The sequence below is a fragment of the Budorcas taxicolor genome, chromosome 4 (genome assembly GCF_023091745.1).
Source record: "Budorcas taxicolor isolate Tak-1 chromosome 4, Takin1.1, whole genome shotgun sequence".
Classification (NCBI taxonomy): domain Eukaryota; kingdom Metazoa; phylum Chordata; class Mammalia; order Artiodactyla; family Bovidae; genus Budorcas; species Budorcas taxicolor.
In genome coordinates this window covers 86,545,239-86,567,607 of record NC_068913.1, presented here as the reverse complement: position 1 = coordinate 86,567,607, position 22,369 = coordinate 86,545,239, and the positions used below count along the sequence as shown (strand labels likewise).

The following is a 22,369-nucleotide window of genomic DNA, read 5'->3' as shown; positions in this document are numbered from 1 at the left end:
TACAAGTACTTAAAGTGGGTTGGAAACTTAACTCTACAGTAAAAAGGAGTAAAAATCTTTATTCAGCATCTGCAATTCGCAAAACAATGTTCCAGGCATTGTTATAAAAGCTGCAGGGGAGATTTCAACTAAAGTCTGAGGTTCTTTGAAGAGAGAACTTTTGTCAGCAGACATATTGAAGCACCTTAAACACAACAAGGCTACAAGTAGAGCATTATAGATTCCCGGGTATTTTCTTAATTGGTTCCTAGGGACACCACAAATAAACAGAAATACAATGTGAGGTTAGAAACAAATTATTAAGACTAAATCGCATGTGTAGCTCTTCAATTAAACAGATTCTTCTAAATCGACTAAAACTAAGGTGAAAATATTATAGACCAGATTAAAATATATTCTGGATTAAAAGTTTAAAATCCATTTTTAAAAATATTTCAGATTTCAATAGCAGGTCAGAACTTTGAAGGATGACACGTGTGATATTTGGTTGATATTTACATTTGGCTCAGATCTTCCACAGAAGCCTAAGATTCTTTTACTGGGATACCTGATTAGGAACATGAATTTCTGTTGAATATTTTCTGATATTCTCCTAAAAGAACTTCATATCAAAATTCAGACCTATTTCTAAAATATATTCTATTGTTTTTGGTTCCAGTTTCCTATTTTAACTAAAAGAATTTGCTTAATTTTTTTTTAGATACTAATTATAGCCATTTGAATTAAACATGTTTTTAAAGGAGAGGCCTTATTTTGGTTTCCTCTCTCACATTTTATTAAATAATTACTTATTTTCATTTATCATTCCTGTCAATAAATCTAGACTTTCCCTTGCCCCATTACAGGAGTCAAATTATCTCCTTACACACTCACTCATTCATTCATATTCTCCCTCTCTCTTCTTCCCTTTCTCTCTCTTCCCACATCTATTTTGTATAGGAAAAGTGTCATTATGGAGGGTTTATAAGACTGTCTTTCCTATTTACCTGACTTAGAATAAACCTTCACCATCTAACTAATCTCACTTCCAATTAAGATTTTGAAATGTTAAACCAGTCTCTTAACCCTGACTCAAAGTGACTTTCAAGTTTCCATGAAATTATAATCATCAAGACTTTTATCACTGAATCATAAGGTTTGACCAAAAGTTTCCTCTTTTAACCAAAGTTAATAACAAGAAATCCTGTATTCACAGTCAATCAGACAGTACCCTCCAAGGCAGGAAGAAAATTTCAGTTTCTAGTCATAGGAATTTTCAATCAATCTTTCACAAGTATATTCTCTTTGCATCCACACCTCATGGGAAAAGGCTTATTACATACTTTCCTGTATTTACCAGGAAAGAACATAAAGTTATTTTGGACAGGCCAGCAGCCATGAAAAGCCAATTAAAAAGCTCAACATCAAATCAGTCATTCTCTGAATTTTTACATAAAACTTTCCTTATGCCTCAATTATAATCTAAGAATGCACTAGTAATTTGTTTTCTATCTTTAGGTCCTCCACAGTTGAAATTCCTAACATGTGATTAAAAATTATCCTCTTTGGAAAGTAAATCCTCTGAACCAATTTTCTGCTTATATAGAAGAAAAAGAAAAGAATAAAAAGGAGAAAAAAGGACCTAAAGAAAATTCTGGTCTCATGAGATTTAGAATGACTTAATACTGGGTGCTGTCTTGGCTCCTCATAAGCTCTTCCCTTCTTCAGAGACCCAGATCTAAGACTCCATGTTCCTTATGTTCATTATCATCAGCTGGTCGGTTAACTTGTGTCCCCACCGAGGAAAGATCAGGCCAGCCACTCCTGAGAGTTTGGGTGGGATAGTCGCTTAGTCGTGTCCAACTCTTTGCGACCCCGTGGACTGTAGCCTACCAGGCTCGCCCGTCCATGGGATTCTCCAGGCCAGAACACTGGAGTGGGTTGCAATTTCCTTCTCCTGAGAGTTTAGGAAATCAGTAACTTTAAAAGCTCACAATCTCAAACTTCCAAAAGGATGCAGTTGTGTCTTCATTCCAGCTACTCTGCAGAATGCTAGGACTAATGGCCATTAGCCACAACACCTTGCCCTTTGGCACAAGATAGGATGGGGCTTTTACAAAAGAGAATCCATTCATCACCCACATTGAAGGTTACTGAATTTCTATCTATGTATTTTATATATATATATAGGCTTCCAAGGTGGTGCTAGTGATAAAGAACCCAACTGCCAATGCAGGAGATGAAAGAGTCACGGGTTTGATCTCTGGGTCAGAAAGATCCCCTGGAGGAGGGCATGACAACATACTCCTGGACAATCCCATGGACAGAGGAGCCTGGAGGGCTACAGTCCAATGGGTTGCAAAGAGTCAGATACAAGTGAAGTGACTTAGCATGCATGCATATATGTACATACATAACTAGTACTTTTGCTAGTTTTAGCTCAGTTCAGTTGCTCAGACACCACTAGACTAGAATACGCCAGGCTTCCCTGCCCATAACCAACTCCCGGAGTTTGCCCAAACTTATGTCCGTTGAATCGGTGATGCCATCCAACCATCTCATTCTCTGTCATCCCCTTCTCCTCCTGCCTTCAATCTTTCCCAGCACCAGGGTCTTTTCAAATGAGTCAGTTCTTCGCATCAGGTGGCCAAAGTATTGGGGTTTCAGCTTCAAAATCAGTCCTTCCAATGAATACCCAGGACTGATCTCCTTTAGGATGGCCTGGTTGGATCACCTTGCGACTCTCAAGCGTCTTCTCCAACGCCACAGTTCAAAAGCAACAATTCTTTGGTGCTCAGCTTTCTTTGTAGTGCAACTCTCACATCCACACATGACGACTGGACAAACCAAAGCTTTGACTAGATGGACCTTTGTTGATAAAGTAATGCCTCTGCTTTTTAATATGCTGTCTAGGTTGGTCATAACTTTTCTTCCAAGGAGCAAGTGTCATTTAATTTCATGGCTGCAGTCACCATCTGCAGTGATTTTGGAGCCCCCAAAAATAAAGTTTGTCACGGTTTCCATCGTTTTCCCATCTATTTGCCATAAAGTGATGGGACCAGATGCCATGATCTTAGTTTTCTAAAAGCTGAGTTTTGCTAGTTTAGCTAATATTGAAAACTATCACTTTTGCTTCTTCATCTAGATCACTATCTTTTGGTTTTGTTTTGATTTTTTCACCTCTAACTCTAGTTTTTATTGTCCTCTTACAAGTTACTCTTAATGCAAATTCCATAGCCCAAATCCCAACCAGAAGGAATGACAAAGGACAAAAGATGAAAATAAGAATTCACATGAGATTATAATGAAAGCTGAGCACTGAAGAATTGTTGCTTTTGAACTGTGGTGTTGGAGAAGACTCTTGAGAGTCCCTTGGACTGCAAGGAGATCCAACCAGTCCATCCTAAAGGAGATCAGTCCTGGGTGTTCATTGGAAGGACTGATGTTGAAGCTGAAACTCCAATACTTCAGCCACCTGATGCAAAGAGTTGACTCATTTGAAAAGACTGATGCTGGGAAAGATTGAAGGCAGGAGGAGAAGGGGATGACAGAGGATGAGATGGTTGGATGGCATCACCGATTCAACGGACATGAGTTTGGGTAAACTCCAGGAGTTGGTGATAGACAGGCCTGGCATGCTGTGATTCATGGGGTCACAAAGAGTTGGACATGACTGAGTTGAACTGAATATGATGAACTTCGCATACTTACAAATATATGCCACCTATTTGTCACCAAGGAAATCCAATAAAGCTCTTCAGGCCAATGAAAAGCTATTTTTCTCCTAAGAAAGAAAGAGTATGCATACAATGCATAAAGGATATTAAGTACTTGATGCCTGACAGGCCAGTACAATGAACAAACAGGGACCAAAGTGTCATTTTTCAGTGTTCCCTTATTTACAGAGAAATTATAAAATTATTTAAAAATTAAATCCACTTGTGTATTAGAAATACACTTGAATTCACCCATGGATCCATTGTTTTAAACAGTATGTTTTTACCTCCTTTCAAAAATCAGCTTAAGGTCAATAATGTTGGTGGATGAGACTATTAGAGGTATCCTCCACATGCATTCTTTCAGATCACTGGTTGTTAATATTTCATGACAGAAGTGCAAATGCAGTTGTCACAGTTCCCACCTCCAGACATTATTTGTTTTAGGTGACTGCTAAGGAGCTACATTTTTCTAAATGTCCCGCGCATGCAAGTGTGCTAAGTCGCTTCAATCATGTCCAACTCTTTGTGACCCTACCCACCAGGCTCCTCTTGTCTACAGGGATTCTCTAGACAAGAAGACTGGAGTAGGGTGCCATTTTCTTCTCCAGAGGATCTTCCTGAAAGTGTCCCAGGTGGTCCTAATTGTTATGGTCTTCCATCACTCAGAATTTTCTAAAATTTACGAATGAATCTTATAATTATGTAGAAGCAATATACTTTATTATATAGTTTATATTTCCTCTGAAAATACTTTCATATCTTTAAGATACTATTATATACTTTTCTTATAAAGATGTGTATAATATATGGTCAGTTCAAACACAGTTCTAAATACTTTGTTAAGTCATTGGTACAGATACTGTTCATTATGTTGTTAAATAACCTGCTTATAAAGATCACATGATAAATTTTTCTTGGGCTCTACTCTTCTAAAACAACTCATGAAGTTAGATACTTTCCATTCTTGGCTAAATAGAGCTGTAAAATATGCTACACTTTCCCTCCTTTCTTTGGCTGCCAGGAAGTCCAGAGCTGAATTTATGCTTGGTAAAGCTTTATTTAACAGAACTTTTTGTTCTCCATCATTTCCCCTTCATCTTTAATACTTGGCACTTGTTTATTTAATCTTTTTGGTTCCTTTGAGAATAAACTGTTTCAAATCCTCTTTAAAAGTTGGCAGAGTAAAAAATAATAAAGGTGTGATCAATAAAGTACATAATTTCAAAACAAGTTTATCAGAGACATAGGATTTTTATAATTTGGTAAATCAAATGTATTAACTGTTGCGTTTTCAATGACAAAAAGTTTTATATGGTGAATCTAAATTCCAGCTTCTAAATAGGAAATGTCTCCTATTGAATGTGTGTCTTCAATTAATAACTCATCTTCAGTAGTCATTTCTTGCCTAGTTGTTTATTGGGTAACCGACTTATTCTTTTATTTCATTAACAGTTTTTTTTTTCCTTTGCTTTTCTTCCTGCCTGTCCTTCTCTCTCTCCCTTTGAAGCTATACATACTTAATATACACAAACTCTAATGAATTTGGATGATAAATATACACCAATGAAACCATTACTATCATCAAAGCCAGACATACCATACCTTCCCAAACCTTCCTCCTTTACTATTGCTTTTTTTGCAAAATATATATATATTTAATATTACATTTAATATCATATTTAATAATAATAGAATAATAATTCCTCATATAGCATCTATGTAGAAGGTAATGTTTTAAGAACTTTACATATCTACATTGAATTTTTATAAAAGTCCTATCAGGTAGATATTACTAACCTATTTTTGTAGATGGGAAATCTCAGGTGGAGTTTAACATAACTTGATCAACATCACTAAGCTTGTGTTTAAATCCATGTTGGCTTGACTCTATCATCCTATATACTAAAGACTATTTTTGAGTGAATTATCAAATGATTAAGAGAAGGGATTTAATTTTAAATAACATTTGTAAAGTTTTTATATAGAAACATATGAAAACAAAAGATCCCAAATATCATTTGAAAGCCCTCTTCTAAGAGAAATTCTACAGGCGAATGAAAAAAATGTTTAAATACAAAATGGTACACCATGAAATATAAAATGGTTCTTTCTATATCCCACATGTCCAGACTTCTTAAAAGTTTTATTATCAATAGTTCATTTTATGTCATTCCAGAAAAATAAAAGGAGAAGGTATGTGTACATCAACATATACAAATGTGTATAACACATACATATCTGTACATTTTGTATTGACATATATGTTTGTGTTTCTGAAATGTATATGAGCATTTTGTATTCATACATATTTTTAGTAATATTTAAAACAGTGGATATAGATCCTGAAACTGGGCACTGAATAATGTGGGAAATAATAAGGAGACAGAATTTAAAAAAGAATAGTCTATAAAGTAATTTCTTAATTTATACAAAGTTTGGCTTAAAATGGCTCAGTATATATTGCCAAAATTTGCTACCTGACTTAAAAAAATCACCTCCTTTTAACTGTTTTGAAATAAAATAATCTTACTTTTCATTTAGGTGATTTTGAAGGTATTTGGACTCTTTACACAAAAATAATAAAATTCTTTGAGAAATCAATAGGCACTTTAGGACTATGTCAATCCTTAATAAAGTACCCTATTTTCATAAAGAAAAGTTTATAGTAATTTTCTAAATTACATTCTTTTTATTAGCATATTTACAGTGATATCTTCTGGTATTTCATATCAAATTCATGTAATTTTTAAAGCCTAAAGCACAATTGCTATATTAAAAAAAATTCAACATGTATACACTGTAAATTCATTAAGCTTTTCAAAACAACTGTCTTTCATTTAAAACATGTAAGAAGTTGCAAAGTTATCTATGAAGGGTTGGAAATAATATTCACTTAATTTCCATAATTAAGAATTTCCTGAAATGGAAGTAATTTCCTCTTGACATTTATTCTTATATCCTATTTCACAATGATGTATCCCCTTCTGAATGTCTGAGAAGCCTTGAAATTAGCATATTTTTTCTAACTACAGCAAAGTTCTGATAAATGGGAAAATGTGAATAGAGAGGATATGACTACTTTCTTAGCAGTGCTGCTGCTGCTGCTAAGTCGCTTCAGTCGTGTCTGACTCTGTGCAGCCCCATAGACAGCAGCCCAACAGGCTCTGCCGACCCTGGGATTCTCCAGGCAAGAACACTGGAGTGGGTTGCCATTTCCTTCTCCAATGCATGAAAGTGAAAAGTGAAAGTGAAGTCACTCAGTCATGACAGACCCTTAGCGACCCCATGGACTGCAGCCCACCAGGCTCCTTCGTCCATGGGATTTTCCAGGCAAGAGTACTGGAGTGGGTTGCCATTGCCTTCTCTGACTTTCTTAGCAGTACATATTTGTAAAAAAGTTATATGTAACATTTTTAAAAATACAATGAAACATCAGAAGAATCAATTGAATATCAACTTCAACCCTCATTTTTAATTTCACAAGGATAAGTAAACCAAAGCCTAGTCAGATATTTTCAGGTTTGATGTTTTTAATATTATTGACTTGGATATGGTTGGTCTTGAGTTCAAACACATAGAAATTAATATTTTACATTATGAAAATATGAATGTAATATGCAGAGTAAACCTTCTTAGGCTGAAAAAATAAGAATTCAACCACATGTCATGGAGTTGAATAAAATGCAAGTTATGATTGCTACAATTATAATCATTACTCATCTTAAAAAGATCAAGGTAAAAGCAGCAGTATCAATTGAAAAAACATTCTTAATGTCTTCATTTTAGCCAATATCTTCCTCTCCTCACTGGGTCCCACTGCCTCATAGAAATCATCTTTTTGGAAATTTTACTTATTTACATTGTTTGTTTACTCTTTGCTAGTGGAAGTACCAATCAATGCAGCAACTTTGGAAAATCTGGATTTATCCCTCAAAGTTGTACATTCATGCCTGAAACCTACCAATTTCACTCCAAGTTATATACACAGGAGAGATAACTGTAAATGTCAACAATTTGCAAATGAGCACTCTTCTGAAAAACTCAATCAAACTGAATGTCATCAACAGAGTGGTTGAATAAACTGTAGTATAATCACACAATGGAATAAAATATTATATAGCAGCCAAAAATGAATTATAATGCATGCCAACAACATGAATGAAACTAAGTAACAAAATACTGCATGAAAGAACCAAAAAGACTGCACACAGCAAGATATTCTTTTATAAAGTCAATAAAATCTCCAGCTTTCAGAATGATAATTTCAAATGATGACTACCTATAGCACAGAAAGACAATGGGACAAAATGGAGAGAAGAGATGCTTATGATTAGATTTAGGTAAATACCAATGAAATAGCTTTTGTTTGGTGGTATGTTCACCTGTGCATATTACACTATTAAAAGTTATTAAACAAAATAATAAGAAGGACCATGATGGATGAATCACAGAAGTGTGTCATGCAAAAGGGTAATAACTAGTTAAATTCTGTGCACCTAAAGCAGAATAAAAGCATTGCATCTTGGACTAGTTCTTTAAGCTATTTGTATCAAACATTTAGCTTTCTTCAATATATCCTATTGAAATGTAAGATCCTTGGTTATAATTTATCAATTTAGCTTCATCTTGAAGATTTTCTGTAAAGTGTTACAAGTATCTGCTTACTAACTAAATTTCTAGAATATGAATTGTCAAAAATTTGATGAAATTAAAGGAGTTGTTGTCCCCTTAATAATTCTAGGGAAAAAAACACAATTTTTAGTATGATTTTCAGAATAGAAATGTACTATTTAAATAAGCTTGAGAACATCACCTCAAAATATGATATATAATGCTGAACTGAAAAACATTTCAAAGTATTATTTAATTTGAATCTTAATATGTATTTTCATTTAATGAATAAAACATACCTTAATATTTTTGGAGCAAAATGTAAATGAATTTGATATTTCAAATTTTAAATTCCTGCTCTTTAGACCAAAACAAGTCAAACAAATTATTTAACACTGATTTCATAGCCTGCTTTCAAAATTGTTGATGTTAAAAACAACAAAATCGTCTCTTTAGATTACTGTCTAAAGTCAAAGTTGAAACTTCAATAATGAATTCTTTTTAGTTTCAACAAGATTTAACAGATTAGCAAATTGGTAATTTAGCAAATTACCAAGATAAGAATGATAAAATGAGACTTATTACATGAATTTGTTTATCTGTGTTACCAATTCATAGTCCTTTCATTCATATATAGATACAAACATATATTTCATATGTATTATTACATAAATAATTCATAATCTAATGGAGGACTATGAAATACACATATAACATATACATACATATATATAATAATGAAGTCATTGAAAGTAACAAGTTTTATTTATATTACAATGAAATGCCATAATCATCTAAGGCTTTTTTAAGTCTGCATATATACTACCTGATTTTATTTGCAATATTTCTTTTAAAGAGAAAGAAATATGGAGGATAAAAGACTTCCAGTGTACTGCGCTCTAAAGAGCACTAGACCTCAATAGTTTCCCCAGAAATCTAGCTTATGTTCTTCCACTAAGTAGTTCTATTTTTCCTATTTTCTACAAGGAAATTAGGAATTATCTACAAGATGAATTCTAAAGAGCCCTGTACCTCGAAATTCCATGATTTTAATACCTTTTTACGAAAGCAAAAAATTAGACATTAGGGAGAATCCATAAGCACATTCTTTTCTGACCTAAAAAATGTCTAATGTGAATGACTAGGTCCATCTAATTTAAGAATACAAATACATATGCTTATTTTTCATTTCCAAAACACCACATTTGGTAAGAACTGGAAACATTTTCATAAGCCCCAAAGTGTTACCCAAAATAATATGCATAAGGATTTTTCTCTAAAATGCATTAATATTGATATAGGTTTAGAAAGCTTAATTTATGCAGCACAGTGAAAGGAAACCAGTGCTCCATTAAAAATATACAAAAAATAGTAATAACAAGAGTGTGATTGTCATTTTCCCCTTTGCCACAGGCAAAGGAAAGTAAATACCAGGACTTTTTCCTTTGTGATACCCCCATGAGTCCTAGTTTGTTCCACCAGGAATCAAACCTCTTGGATAGAACTTCTTGGTAGGATGCAGAACTATTTGGAGGGCAGATGTTTTAATGAAAAGAACATGTCCAAGTGAGATGACACACTGAATTCCCTTAGATACAGAAGTATTTTCACAAGTTGCTTATTGGGGAGATAGAAAAATAGATGGGTAGATAGATAGATACCTTTATGCTGTTAATCCAATTCTCGTTCTTCCAAACCCAAGTTCTCTCCAATTATCCATTCATAATTATGTTTTACTCTCTAACACAGTGTTTCTTAACAAAGCAATGCCTCTGTTAGTTCTCATTATACATTTGCTACAAGCTGGTCCCAATTTAACTTGGGTTAAAAATACATATCCTCTGGCAATTTTCACAGATTTCAAGACATGTAAACCATTTTTACTTTCAAACTCACAAAAATAACAAAACACCTGAAGATGATATATGTATTTCAGGTTGGTACCTATACAAGACTGAAAAAAAAGAAAAATCTTTAAATAGAATCCAAAGTGTAGGTGATATTCTTAAACACTAACATTAGCATTGACAACTCTAAGTCTGCAAATCTATATTCAAAATAAAGAATTATCCTCAGTCATTTCCCAGATTGTTCCATTTCTATTGAGAACCAGTTTTGTCTTTTCAGCTAAAATGTGGAATTTCAGTTTTTCATTTGAACTAGATTTATTTTTGTCAGCTAGGAAGAATTTAATCATGCACTCATAAAGTACTCCATTTTTCTGGAAAGTCTCATGAATAATTGGATATAAATTTTAAGTTAAGGTAAGTATAATGAATCTAGCAAAGAATGAGAATTTATACATGGGAAAGAAATTAATGTTAAAATAAGTATTTTAAGATTTTAAATGTTTCAGGGCTTAGGCTTATTTTAATACAGAAACCATATCCCATTCCTACCCTGCTCACAACTCTAGTCTCCTCATGAGTGGGTGCTAAGTTGTTTCAGCTGTGTCCAACTCATCGCGGCCCTATGGACTGTAGCCCACCAGGATCCTCTGTCCATGGGGATTCTCCAGGCAAGAGTACTGGAGTGGGTTGCCATGTCCTTCTCTAGGGGATCTTTCTAACCGAGGGATAGCACTTGCATTGCTTATGTCTCCTAAACGGGAAGGTGGGTTCTTTACTGCTAGCACCACCTGGGAAGCCCAATGTCTCCTGATTGTCTCAAATGAAACCCAAAAAGTCTTTACTATGGTCCATGATGTCCTAAGTCATGTCACCCCAACCACCTTTCAGATAGTATTTGTTACTAAGATCCTCCCTCGCTTTGCTTCAATTACAGCCTTAGGGGGAACACACCAAGATTCCTCCTGCCTTGCAGTCTTGGTACTTCTTTTCTCTCTTCTAAACTCTTCATCCAGATATTCAGAAGACCCTCTTCATCCCTTCAAAAAGCCATCATCACCCTTGGAAAGGTTTTTACTATACCCTATCCACAATAGCATACTTCCTACCCTTATTTTCTTTATAGCACCCACCACTGCCTGGAACTATATTATATATTTGTATTCACTTTCTGCTTCTCCTACTAGAATACACAGATCCTAAGGTCTGAAAGTTGGCTATTATGCTTATTGCTGTGGTCATTGACAGGTAGCAAGTGATCAACAGAAGTCTATTAAATGTAATTGAACCCTATGAGTCACATTTTTATCTCCTGAAAGCATAAATAACTGGTAAGACTTTGAGTTTCCAAAAGCACTGTTCCTGGTGTTCTTAAATGTGAAGAAAGTAAGAAAGATGGAAGAATGAGGCCCACGTAAGAACAAAAGGGACAAGACCTTTTACTTTTAGAACAAAACTTTCCCATTCTATTTGACATTATTTCAACTGTCATCCTACTCTTTTCTGTTATGTTTTTCTCATCATTAACTTCTGATAACTCACTCCCTACTCTCCCCACACTTTTATGATTAGGATCTTCTTTACATAACAGATCTGTCAAACTTTTCAGCGCAAAATTGATTGTACCGTGCCAGAATAAGTATCTACACGTATATTTACATTCTGTAAACCCACCTTTTAATCACTTAGAATGAGAACTTCTTCCTGAATAGAGAATATATTTATCTCATATGTCATTTACAGACAATAGTTCTCTGTTTTTAAACAATTCCATGTTATGAGTGAACCTAAATAAAGGAAAAAAGTCCAATTTGTGTTTACCAAGACAGAGAATAGCCTTCTAGTGACTAAGTATCTGTCATCCAGGTATCTTTCTGACCCATGTGCCCCTTGAGTTACTCATCTTTAGAAAGAGACTGAGCCTGAAAGAGAAGACAGTACATCTCTGCACAGATTCACTTACATTATAACATTTCTCCATATGCTTCCCAGAGCCACCTGCGATTTACCCAGCTTTCACTAGAAAGCAAACTGATTAAGGAAATAGCCATTCACAGCCTTTAACTCTAACTTTGCAGAGAAGAATGACTTACAGCCCTCCTTAGTTAAAAGAGAAAAATAAAAAGGATGGATTGTAGTACATCCAAAGACAAAGTGTTCAAATAACAAATTTTGAGTTTGTTTTTTTTTTTTTTTAACACGGAATAAAGCATAAGATTAGATTAGTGGGCTCTTGATAATGCAGCAATGGTATGAGTTATGGCTAAGGAGCTCTCCATGGTGTCCACACATCCTCTCATAGCATGATCACCAACAGAGTAAACAGGTAACAAGTCTCCAAAAGGTATAGACCCAAACCTCAAAAGCCTTTCAATGTAGTTAGGTGGGCAAGGCGTAAAACCATAAATTATATCCAAAAAAATAGCACTTACTACTGTCAAGTGTAATTTCAACTACAGATGATGTAAGTTTGAGAGGCTGAGAAGACTTCAAGGAGAAGATCAGTGTAAAAGCTGGCTCTCAAAGGAGAAAACTAAAGGACAAAAAATTCCAATGGAATCTACTAACACAAGGAGAAAGGCAGATGTACAGAGACACGTAGAGATGGCATTTCACCCTGAGTTTCTCTCCAATACCAGACCATATCCCACACCATCAAATGTAGCTGCTGAAGTTAGTGGGAAAACAATGCCTATATATATATATATATATATATATATATATATATATATATATATATATATAGATATAGATATATCCATGCTCAGAAAACAATATAAGACATATGGAGAGTAGGGGGAGAAAAGAGCAAAATTATTCTTACAGCTCAGAAGAACAATACTTCCTTTTCAGGGAAGTTCTTTTCACCATTCCCCTTCTTTCAGTGAAAGAGAAGTTAAATTGTACAGTGTTTAACAATCCACAGGCCAGCTCTTTTTTAGGTAACTCAGGCAAAATAACTGATTCACTTTCTTATCCATCAGGCCAGGTACAATTTCACCATTAAGTAGGTTTTCCCCAAATGGTCTAACAGTTCACCAGATGAGAATATATGCTTGTGTTGTGTCAACTGGGCACCTCATGATGAATTCCACTACTGTATGAATGAATGCAGAGTTAGCAGTGATACTGAGAGATGTGGAAAACGTTGAGTCATAGAGAGTAGCACTAGGAGAGAAATGCATTAAAATAATGCAGTAAAGAACAAATTTATTCCTTTCTTGTCTCTGAACATCAGCGGTAACCCCCAGATAATTATTATTGCACATTCCTAAATAATGTTTTAAGTCTTAAGAGAATAAAAAGAGTAAAAAATGAAATTTCAGAAAGTACCACTAATATTAACTGTGTAATTATGAGCAGGCAAAAAAAAAAAAATCTTGTATGTGTAAAATGATGGATTTTAAACAGATAACATCAGAGTTTCCTTCCACCAATAATTCAGAAATTAGGGAATAAGAGATTTGAACTTCATTCATTCATCTTCAAAGATGAGTAAAATTGGGAGGAAAGTTTACACAAAAACAAAGTGCATGACGTCAGAATTAAATGAAGTGACTACACAAATAAAATATGTATAAGATCAAGTCTATCTGTACTTTAAAAAGAAATCCTGAAAAGAAAAAAGAATATCATATCAGACCCACTGAAAATTAGAAAATGATCCCTTTTCTAGGATGCTGCACCCAGAATATATATATCATCTCTTCCTGACATACCTGTGTCTAACAACCAAGAAAATGCTCATAGAAAATATGTAGAAAGATGGGTAAATACACACTTTTTAAAAATATATACCTCATGTCAAATATTACCTCTAATTCAAATGGTGACTAGGACAAAATGTACACACTTAATATTTGGTTGCCCATAATGCTAAAAGAGGAATATATATCACATTTTCTACATTTCTTTATAAATTCATTTTCAATTCTCAAGTAACATAATCTATAAAGAACTTTGTGAAAATGTGTTGTAGTATGCCAAAGTAAAAATGGATGTTACTCACAGCACAGCTCTTCACCAAAAGATATAAATTTTGGTACCCTCCCCTGCATCTTGTAAAGACATATTTGATTAACACATTATGAGCTCTCCTGGTGGCTCAGATGGCAAAGAATCTGCCTGCAAGGCAGGAGACCTGGGTTCAAGCCCTGGTTTGGGAAAATCCCCTGGAGAAGGAAATGGCAACCCACTCCAGTATTCTTGCCTGCAGAATCCTATGGACCAAGGAGCCTGGCAGGCTATAGTCCATGGGGTTGCAAATAGTCAGACATGACTGAGTAACCTTCACTTAGCAATATTTATGCATGTGGTTTTTCAGGTGGTGCAGTGGTAAAGAATCTACCTACCAAAGCAGGAGACGTTCCATCCCTGAAAAACAAAATTGGTAAGTTACTGTCCAGAGGTCATTAAGACAAGAGAGGAGTTCTAGGTTCCTACTTGCCCAAAGCAGTTTAGGGTAGTAACTAGAGATTACCTTACAGAAAAAGAGGGAGGCAGGAGAGTCAAGAAGTCATCAAGGCCCCAGGTAGGTCAAAAAGTATGCTCAGAAAGAGCTTGGAATTCCTCCATGGAATGGAGGAAGAGACATACAGGGCCATTCGAGTTAAACATTGTGGTTTTTTTTGTTTTTGTTTTTTTAAACTTTTCTGACACTCTTTCATTCATTTTGAAAACTGTACTTTTGATATTTCCAACTTAATAGGAAGTGGGTAGGCTTAAAATTATAAAGTATTAATTTTACTGGCAAATTAATTAACTACTTATATAATGAGCATGAATAAAATATAGAATAATCAGATATTTGCTATTTCAGGATTAAAATGATTAGCTGAACACACAATAGTAAACCTCACTCATTTCTTCAGACCAAAAAACCACCTGAATATTGCCTAAAATGACCTGAGAGGGTAACAGATAATTTTGCCAGTCCCGAATTACAAATTCTTGGCTCTTTCTTCTCATGTATATAATGTTTGTATGAACTGAACTTTTGAAAACCACTGTCTAAGATTTCCTTTCCACTTCTATTATCATTAATTGATGAACATTAGCTCCATTAAAAATAATAGCCACGTAAAAGAGCTCATACACAGTAATGGGAAATTTCTGGTCATCTATTAGACACAGATTGATTTTACCTTCAACTAGCATATTTTCCAAAAAGTTTGAATCTTATACTTCATCACACAAGACTACAGAGTAAAAAATAAATTCAAGTAATGGCTTTGTTGAATATTTTCTACTCTTAAACAAAGCTGTTGAGTCACAATGCAACCAAAGTTAAGACACCAAAAAGGCAGGGTTTTTTTTAAATCTATTTCTTCAGGAAAGTATAATACACTATAAATCTATTTTGATGAGAAACAAGACATTTTTTGAGGAAACTTTGCTATATTATAAAGCATGCTGCTGCTAAGTCGCTTCAGTCGTGTCCGACTCTGTGCAACCCCATAGACGGCAGCCCACCAGGCTCCCCCGTCCCTGGGATTCTCCAGGCAAGAACACTGGAGTGGGTTGCCATTTCCTATGCTTTGTTAAATGTTCATATATGTTTTCCAATAAATGGATTGCATCTTGATTGCATCAACATTTCTACATCTTAAAAATTAGAGTGCTATATTTCATCAGGATCATTAATGCCTTAATTTCCTGAAAATTAAAATTTTCAACTATAGTGGAACTTAAATCTAAAAAGTGACTCCCCTTTTGCTTCCAAGTTCTGAGAAAGTGTGTTTATTTAACTTTTCTTATGTAGTAACATAAAGAACCTGTAAACTGAAACAATTTCATGATTTTACTCAGGTGTTATGATTTAATTTCTCAAATCATTTCAAAAAGTAGTTTTCTGAGCAGTTTATTTATATAACAAAAATTGTCATTAATGGTTAACATTTCCTTATCTTTTCCTGAAAACAAAAATAAATTTCAAAATAAAGTAAAAATATGAAAGTCATTTCAGAAAAGAAGCTTTAAAATAATACTAACTTTTCATATCTGGACTAGAACTTTCCAGCCAGATGAAATTAGCACCTCATCAACATTCATTATAATAACACCTATATTCAAACAGGTAGAGGGCATTTAGTATTAAAATGACTTACTGATAGTTCATGAAAACACTGCCAGAGATACCTAATTTTTTAAAATATATTTCTTTTTAATACTTTTTCTTTCATTTCCTCTTAACATAGAGTCCTCTTTTTATTCATGTGTACTTCTCATCTGAAGTTCTTCTAGTAATTTACACTATCCAACTGCCCTTAATAAAGACTTCAAATGACATAAACACAACAAACCTCTGGGTTAGAACTAAGCACCTACAGTGCTAAGGTATTCTGCATCTTCTTCAAAATGTGTCCCAAAATTACCAACAAGATAAAAGGAAAATACAAACAACTGGATATAGAATTTTCACTGATTCATTTTTACAAATCCACCAGTAGGTCTTCAAAAATATGTGAGACTAAATCAAAACCATAAGTCACTATATTTTACTTTACCATAATATCTTAACTTAGCCAAAAATTCTTCACATCTAAAATATTCCATTAGTTAGCTATAGAACAACATGAGAAATTCTGTTCAATACAATATGTCTAATAAAATCAAGTTGACTTTAACCACACTGTCATTTAAAGAAGGCAATTAAATTAGGCTGAAACACGAAATTTAAAAAGCAGCCTTGGGAATAACTTTTTTTCTTACAGCCATTACCAAATCCTTATTGAACTGATTAATTATGCAAGAAAAGCAGCATAGAGCTGAAGAAAAAATGACACTAACATCACTGCCTGGCTTATCTAAGAACTCATAAAAGTTAAAGGATCTTATCATTTTATTTTACCATAGTCTCTAACATATAAATGCTGCTACTTTTCTGCAGTTTAATTAACATGAGTAATAATGTCATATCTTTCTTCAATCATCTAAAAATCTTAATTCTAGCTTAAATTTTATTTTAAAGAACAAATTAATTCAGAATATGTCCCTTTGGTTGCAAAGCACCATTAATGCCAAATAAAATAATGAAGAGAAGAATTCTAGCAGGAAATCATGATGCTAAATTCCCTTAATTCCATTATACAACCAGACCTTGGTGACCATCGATCTCATCAGCTACTGCTTTGCCCTCTATGTGGGCATGGGCCCATTGCCTGATGGGATCTGCAGTTTCTTTAAAAATGTGTGGATACGTCATTTGCTTCTTTATTTGAAACTATGAACTTAAAATCCTAAAATATGTTGCAAATATCATTCCACTGCATTTTGTTGAGTTGATCAGTTTCAGTTCTGATATTCTAAAACACTGCATAACTTATCAGCCATGATCAAAATGCATATAGATGGATATGTGCATATGTATCACAAAATCCTTTGATATCTATAATCTATGTTTTAAAATGTGGTAAAATGAGAATTATATTTCTTAGTGGCAAAGTGTATGCCAAAGTATTCATATGAAAATAATACTTTATATATACATGGAAACTTTTCATTTCAATGCACCAAAGCACTTTCTAGGCATTTCAATACATAGTTTGTATTTTCATACCTATACTTGGGCACAAATTTTGTGTTTTTCACTGTATTTTTATGTGTTCATACATATAATATCAATGATCTTTTTGTTCAAGAATTCTAAACTTTATGTATTTATCACTTCAGGTATTAATATTCAACACTGGCCAGCAATTCCCTAAATACTTCAATCACTGTATCATACTCATTTCATAGATCAAAAGAGTTCTTCAAAACCATTTAAAGAATATTTTCCTAAAACCATTGAAGAAAGAGAAAGATTATTTGCTCTGAATAAGTATATAAACTCAGTATCTGCACAACAATCACATATTTAACCTCCATCCCATTTCCCTTGATGGCACCTACCCTAGCGTTGTCATGGTGACAATGGTGTACCAGAAAGCAGCAGGGATGCTGGTGAACTTGCTGGCCGAGGACCCCTTCTCAGCGTAGAACATGACTGTGGCAAAGATGATGATAGCCATGGTGAGTGAGAAGAGCAAGAAGCCCAACTCTGAGGCACAGCTTTTCAGCGTGTACCCCAGGATGCGCAGGCCTTGAGAGTGGCGGGAAAACTTAAAGATCCGGAAGACCCGGAAGACGCGGAGTGTAACAAAGGCTCCACTGACATCCTCATTGTCTGTCATCACCAGCCCAATGTAATATGGTAGGATGGCCACCACGTCGATGATACTCATGACGCTGCGCACAAAGCGGTAACGGCTAGGAGCTGCCGCCAGGCGAAGCAAGTACTCCACTGTGAAGATCATGACACAGGCTGTATCCAGGCAAAAGAAGGCCACGGCGTACCGCTCCCCACAGGGCAGTTCTTTAATGTGACCCGGGCTGGACCCACATGGCACTGTTTCTACCACATTAGCGATGACTGAGACGGCAATGAAGAACCCGGTAACATAGTAGAACACCAGGGCCATGGTGCTGGTGTGGGGGTTCTCAAAGGCCCGCCAGACCCTCTGACGAGCGGTCATGGTGGGCAGCGCACTCTCCCCGGTGTTGTCCGTGTCAGCATCGTCCTGGAGACGCTCGGCGTTTTCTCGCCGGCGATCCTTGTACTCCTCGTAACAGCAGTCGCCAATAATTTCTGGGATGAGGCCAAAGAAGGCCAATTCTTCATCATAAGCGGAGATGCACTCATGGCGAGGATAGTGGAGCTTCCCAGTGCGGTAGAAATTCAGGATGTGGCGAAAGATGTCTGGGTCACGGTCAAAAAAATACTGCTGAGTCTCCGGGTGGTAGAAAAAGTCCCTCTCTGAACTACCCAGCAGAGTATCCGGGTAACGTTCCAGGGTGTCCTGCCATGTCTGGAAACGAGTGCCACTCACGTTCAGCACAATGAGAGCATCTTGAGTCCTTTTCCTCTCCTGCCTCGGGGGAGCTGGCATGGGCCCCGAGGCCACAGGCATCCACCCGATGGCCGCTGCCCTTGCAAAGGGCAGCCACGCTGCTACCCCCGCCGCCATGGTTCTTTCAAGCGGAGGCCGGAAGGGCAATCAAGTCTCTACAGTGGGTCCCTCAATGTAGCCACAATCACCCACTTCCGCCCGTCAAAGAAAACACTACTGAGACACGTGGTCCAGAGGTATCAGCCTTATTCAAGGGAGGGCTCCTGATGGAAGTCACAGTTCGCAGAAGGGCAAGTTCCCTCAAAGACAGGTAATATTTTTGGAGTAACAGGAAGGGAGAAATACAATGTCCTAACAATCACGCCCAACAGAACCTAACCAAACCTCTTTCCAGCAGTTGGACTGGGCCAGCCCTGGAACAAATAAGTACACAGGTGACTTTGGATGCTGCAGTTGATTTCAAACAGGTGTCTCTGATGTCTTCCCCAACACAGTCTGGATAACGTGGGGTCAGTATGTTTTGTGTAGGATAGAGACAAGGACAGTCATTGAGTGGTATTCTGTTGAAGAATCAGGGAACCCTTCCACCCTCCCTTTCAGCTCTTTCAAACCTTCCCTTTTCCAAGTGGCCCTTCCCGCCAAAGGAGTCTCAAAAAGGCGACCTGTTGTAGTAGCCTCCAAGATGCGGTCACAGCCGCTGCCCCACGTCTCTTGGGGAGTCCGGTTGCCGTCTCGACTCCTCCGGCCGTATATTTGCAGAGACGGAGGTGCTGGGCGGTGGGCCGGGCTGCGGGGGGGCGTTAGTATAGATGCTCTTTCCCCGCGTCTACGAGCACCCCCCGGGTTCTGCCGAAAGCGCTCGCCCAATCTCCCCTTCACTCTCTTTTCAAGTTCAGCTCAGGTACAGTGTGACAGTTACAGCGCCCGGGAGCTGGCAGGCGCCGCCGCTGCCGCGGCAGCAGCATCTGCTTCCGCGCGGAACGCGCCTCTTCCGCGGTACATACCTGGCAAAGTGCGCGCCGGGGCTGAGTTGCATAGAGACTTTCTCCTCGTCGTGCACCCGGAAAGGGCTCCCGAGAAAGCAGCTCGCGAGCAGCCTAAGCCGACGCGCCGATGGGAGCATAAATAAAGCTCAAGCGAGCTCTTCTTCCCCTTCCCCCATCCCTCCGTGCCTCCCTCCTCCTTTTCACCTTCCAAAAGCCAGGCGCAGGCGAGCCGAGCAGCAGCAACAAGTTCAAAAGGTGCGGGGGAGGCAAGAACGGAGGGGACTCGCTGCTGCCAACTTACTGCGCCGCGGCGGTGGCCGGGGCCGGAGCGGCGCGGCGCGGGGCGGCGGGGCGGCGGGGCTGCGGGGCGGCCGGGCGGGCGGCGGCGGCGGCGCGTCGGGGCCGGGGCCGGCGCGGGCAAACGCCGGAGCGCGGAGGCAAGGGGCGCTCGGTAGCGCGGGGGCGCGGGAGGGCGGCTAGCTGCTTCCCCGCCAGTGGGTGGTCCGGCATCTCCCCCGGGCTCCCCGCGCAGCTCTGCTCGTGCGATCAATAAATAAGGAGAAAATAAATAAATAACCGCGCGCCCGCCCCGCCACGCAGGTTATGAAAGGCGTCTCCTGCCTTTCCCTCGGCTTGACCTTTCTCCGCCCCCGCCCCCTCGGGCTCCTCTCGCTCCACCCCAGCCACCCACCAGCCCCGGCGCAAAAATGTCACCGAGGGAGAGCGTCCAGGTGGATCTGCTGGGGAGGAGAGCGGAGCCTCGTTGAACAAAGGGAAGCTTCACGCGCTCGGCTGCGGTGGTTTGGTGGAGGAGAGGAGCAAGGGGACCGACGCCTTGCTTCTGCCTGCCTGGGTCCCGGTTCAAGGCGAGCGAGCGTGGGAAAAAAAAAAAAAAGAGCGAGCGAGAGAGAGAGAAGCTGGGAAGGAGAGTGAGCAGAGCGGAACGCGCAGGAATTGGCTGTCTTCTGAGGGCTACTGGGTAGCAAGACCTGCAAAGCCCCGCGGCGGAATTTTTAAGTGCTTCCCCCCTCTTTCTCTTTATTTGTTCACACCAGACGTTAACGTTGCAGGAGTTAATATGTCATCTGTCCAACTTGCTGGAAAGTCAGACAGTCACCTCGGTCCAGGTCTCGCCACAACTCCTTTTCCCGTCCTTTGCAAATGACAGGAAGGATTTAGAACCCTTTTCTAAATGTCAGCGTCAAAGGACGTGCGTCTCCCTGAGTCTGCGTCCCCTTCATTCTCTCTGCGCCTTTCTGCGCACAGATCTGAAATGGTTAAAGTAGTTAAAGCTGTCCCTGTGATGGGGTAGGTGATGTGAGAGACTAGGAAATTGTCGCGGCCAAGCGTTGCGTTTTTCGTGTACCCCGCCCCCCAAGTCATTTAGGCATCTTCCTTAAAACCAAACATATAACATTTATAACCACTAGGTGGCGTGAATGGCGAGAAGTTAAACCCACACCTCAGGTTTGGACGCTTTAGAAAGGTGGAAGAATCAAAATGAACTGACCCAACAGAGCATCAGATCACGTTGATATCCTCAAATCCACCCACCACCCACCTTTTTAGTATTTCTAGGGGATATACTACTCACATCTGCGCCTGCATTTTGATGGATATGGGATGGAATGTGGAGAGTTTCCGTTGAAATGCCTTTCAAAATTAAAGCTAGATTACTGAGTAATAACAATAATAAAAGTGTTTGGAAACAGTGAAGCTTCATACATGTTGATTAAGGAGAGACACCCAATTGCTGCCTGAAAATTACCTTTTCAAGATTTGGTTTGACTGTTCTTGATTTGCAAAATAAGTAAATTGGACTGTGATGTATAGTCTTAAATTGAATCAACTTTCAAGCCCTGGAGATCTTAGGCATGATGTCTCAATCTTGAAATTTTGAAATAGAATACCTCAAAGAAAAGTCTTGAACTAAACAACAGAGTGTATAGAAAATCACCAAAGAAGAAAAACAAACTTTGTAGTGCACAGGGTTTTCTGTAGAGACGCAAAGATTGTTTTGTTTTGTTTTCTTGTTTACTGCTGTAGAGGCTTAGGGTATCCCTAGTTAGTAGTTAATGAAGTCGGAGCTAACATAGCATGTAAATTTGCGAATACAGAGCTGAAGACCTCTGCTGTTATTGTTTGCCTTAGTTAAGCTGAAAGATGACTGTTAAGGAATTTATATAGCCTGCACACCTGAAAACAACAATCATCTGACCTGCTAACTGGAAAATAATCAAAAGAATGGGCTGTTGTTGTTAGGACTACTTAGTGATTAGTACAAAAATTAACCCCTTTCCGAGCCAGACATGCCAGGTACATCCAGAGACTGGGTA

General features: G+C 37.7%; 1 protein-coding gene across 1 annotated transcript in view; it reads right to left on the bottom strand.

Annotated features, from left to right (window-relative positions):
- Positions 1–19,164, bottom strand: part of KCND2 (potassium voltage-gated channel subfamily D member 2) — a 549,616-nt gene extending 530,452 nt beyond the window's left edge. The window contains exon 1 of the mRNA XM_052638728.1: positions 18,050–19,164. Within this exon, the coding sequence (XP_052494688.1) occupies positions 18,050–19,164 (1,115 nt within the window). The remainder of the gene's footprint in view (positions 1–18,049) is intronic.
- Between the last annotated feature and the right edge of the window lie 3,205 nt (positions 19,165–22,369).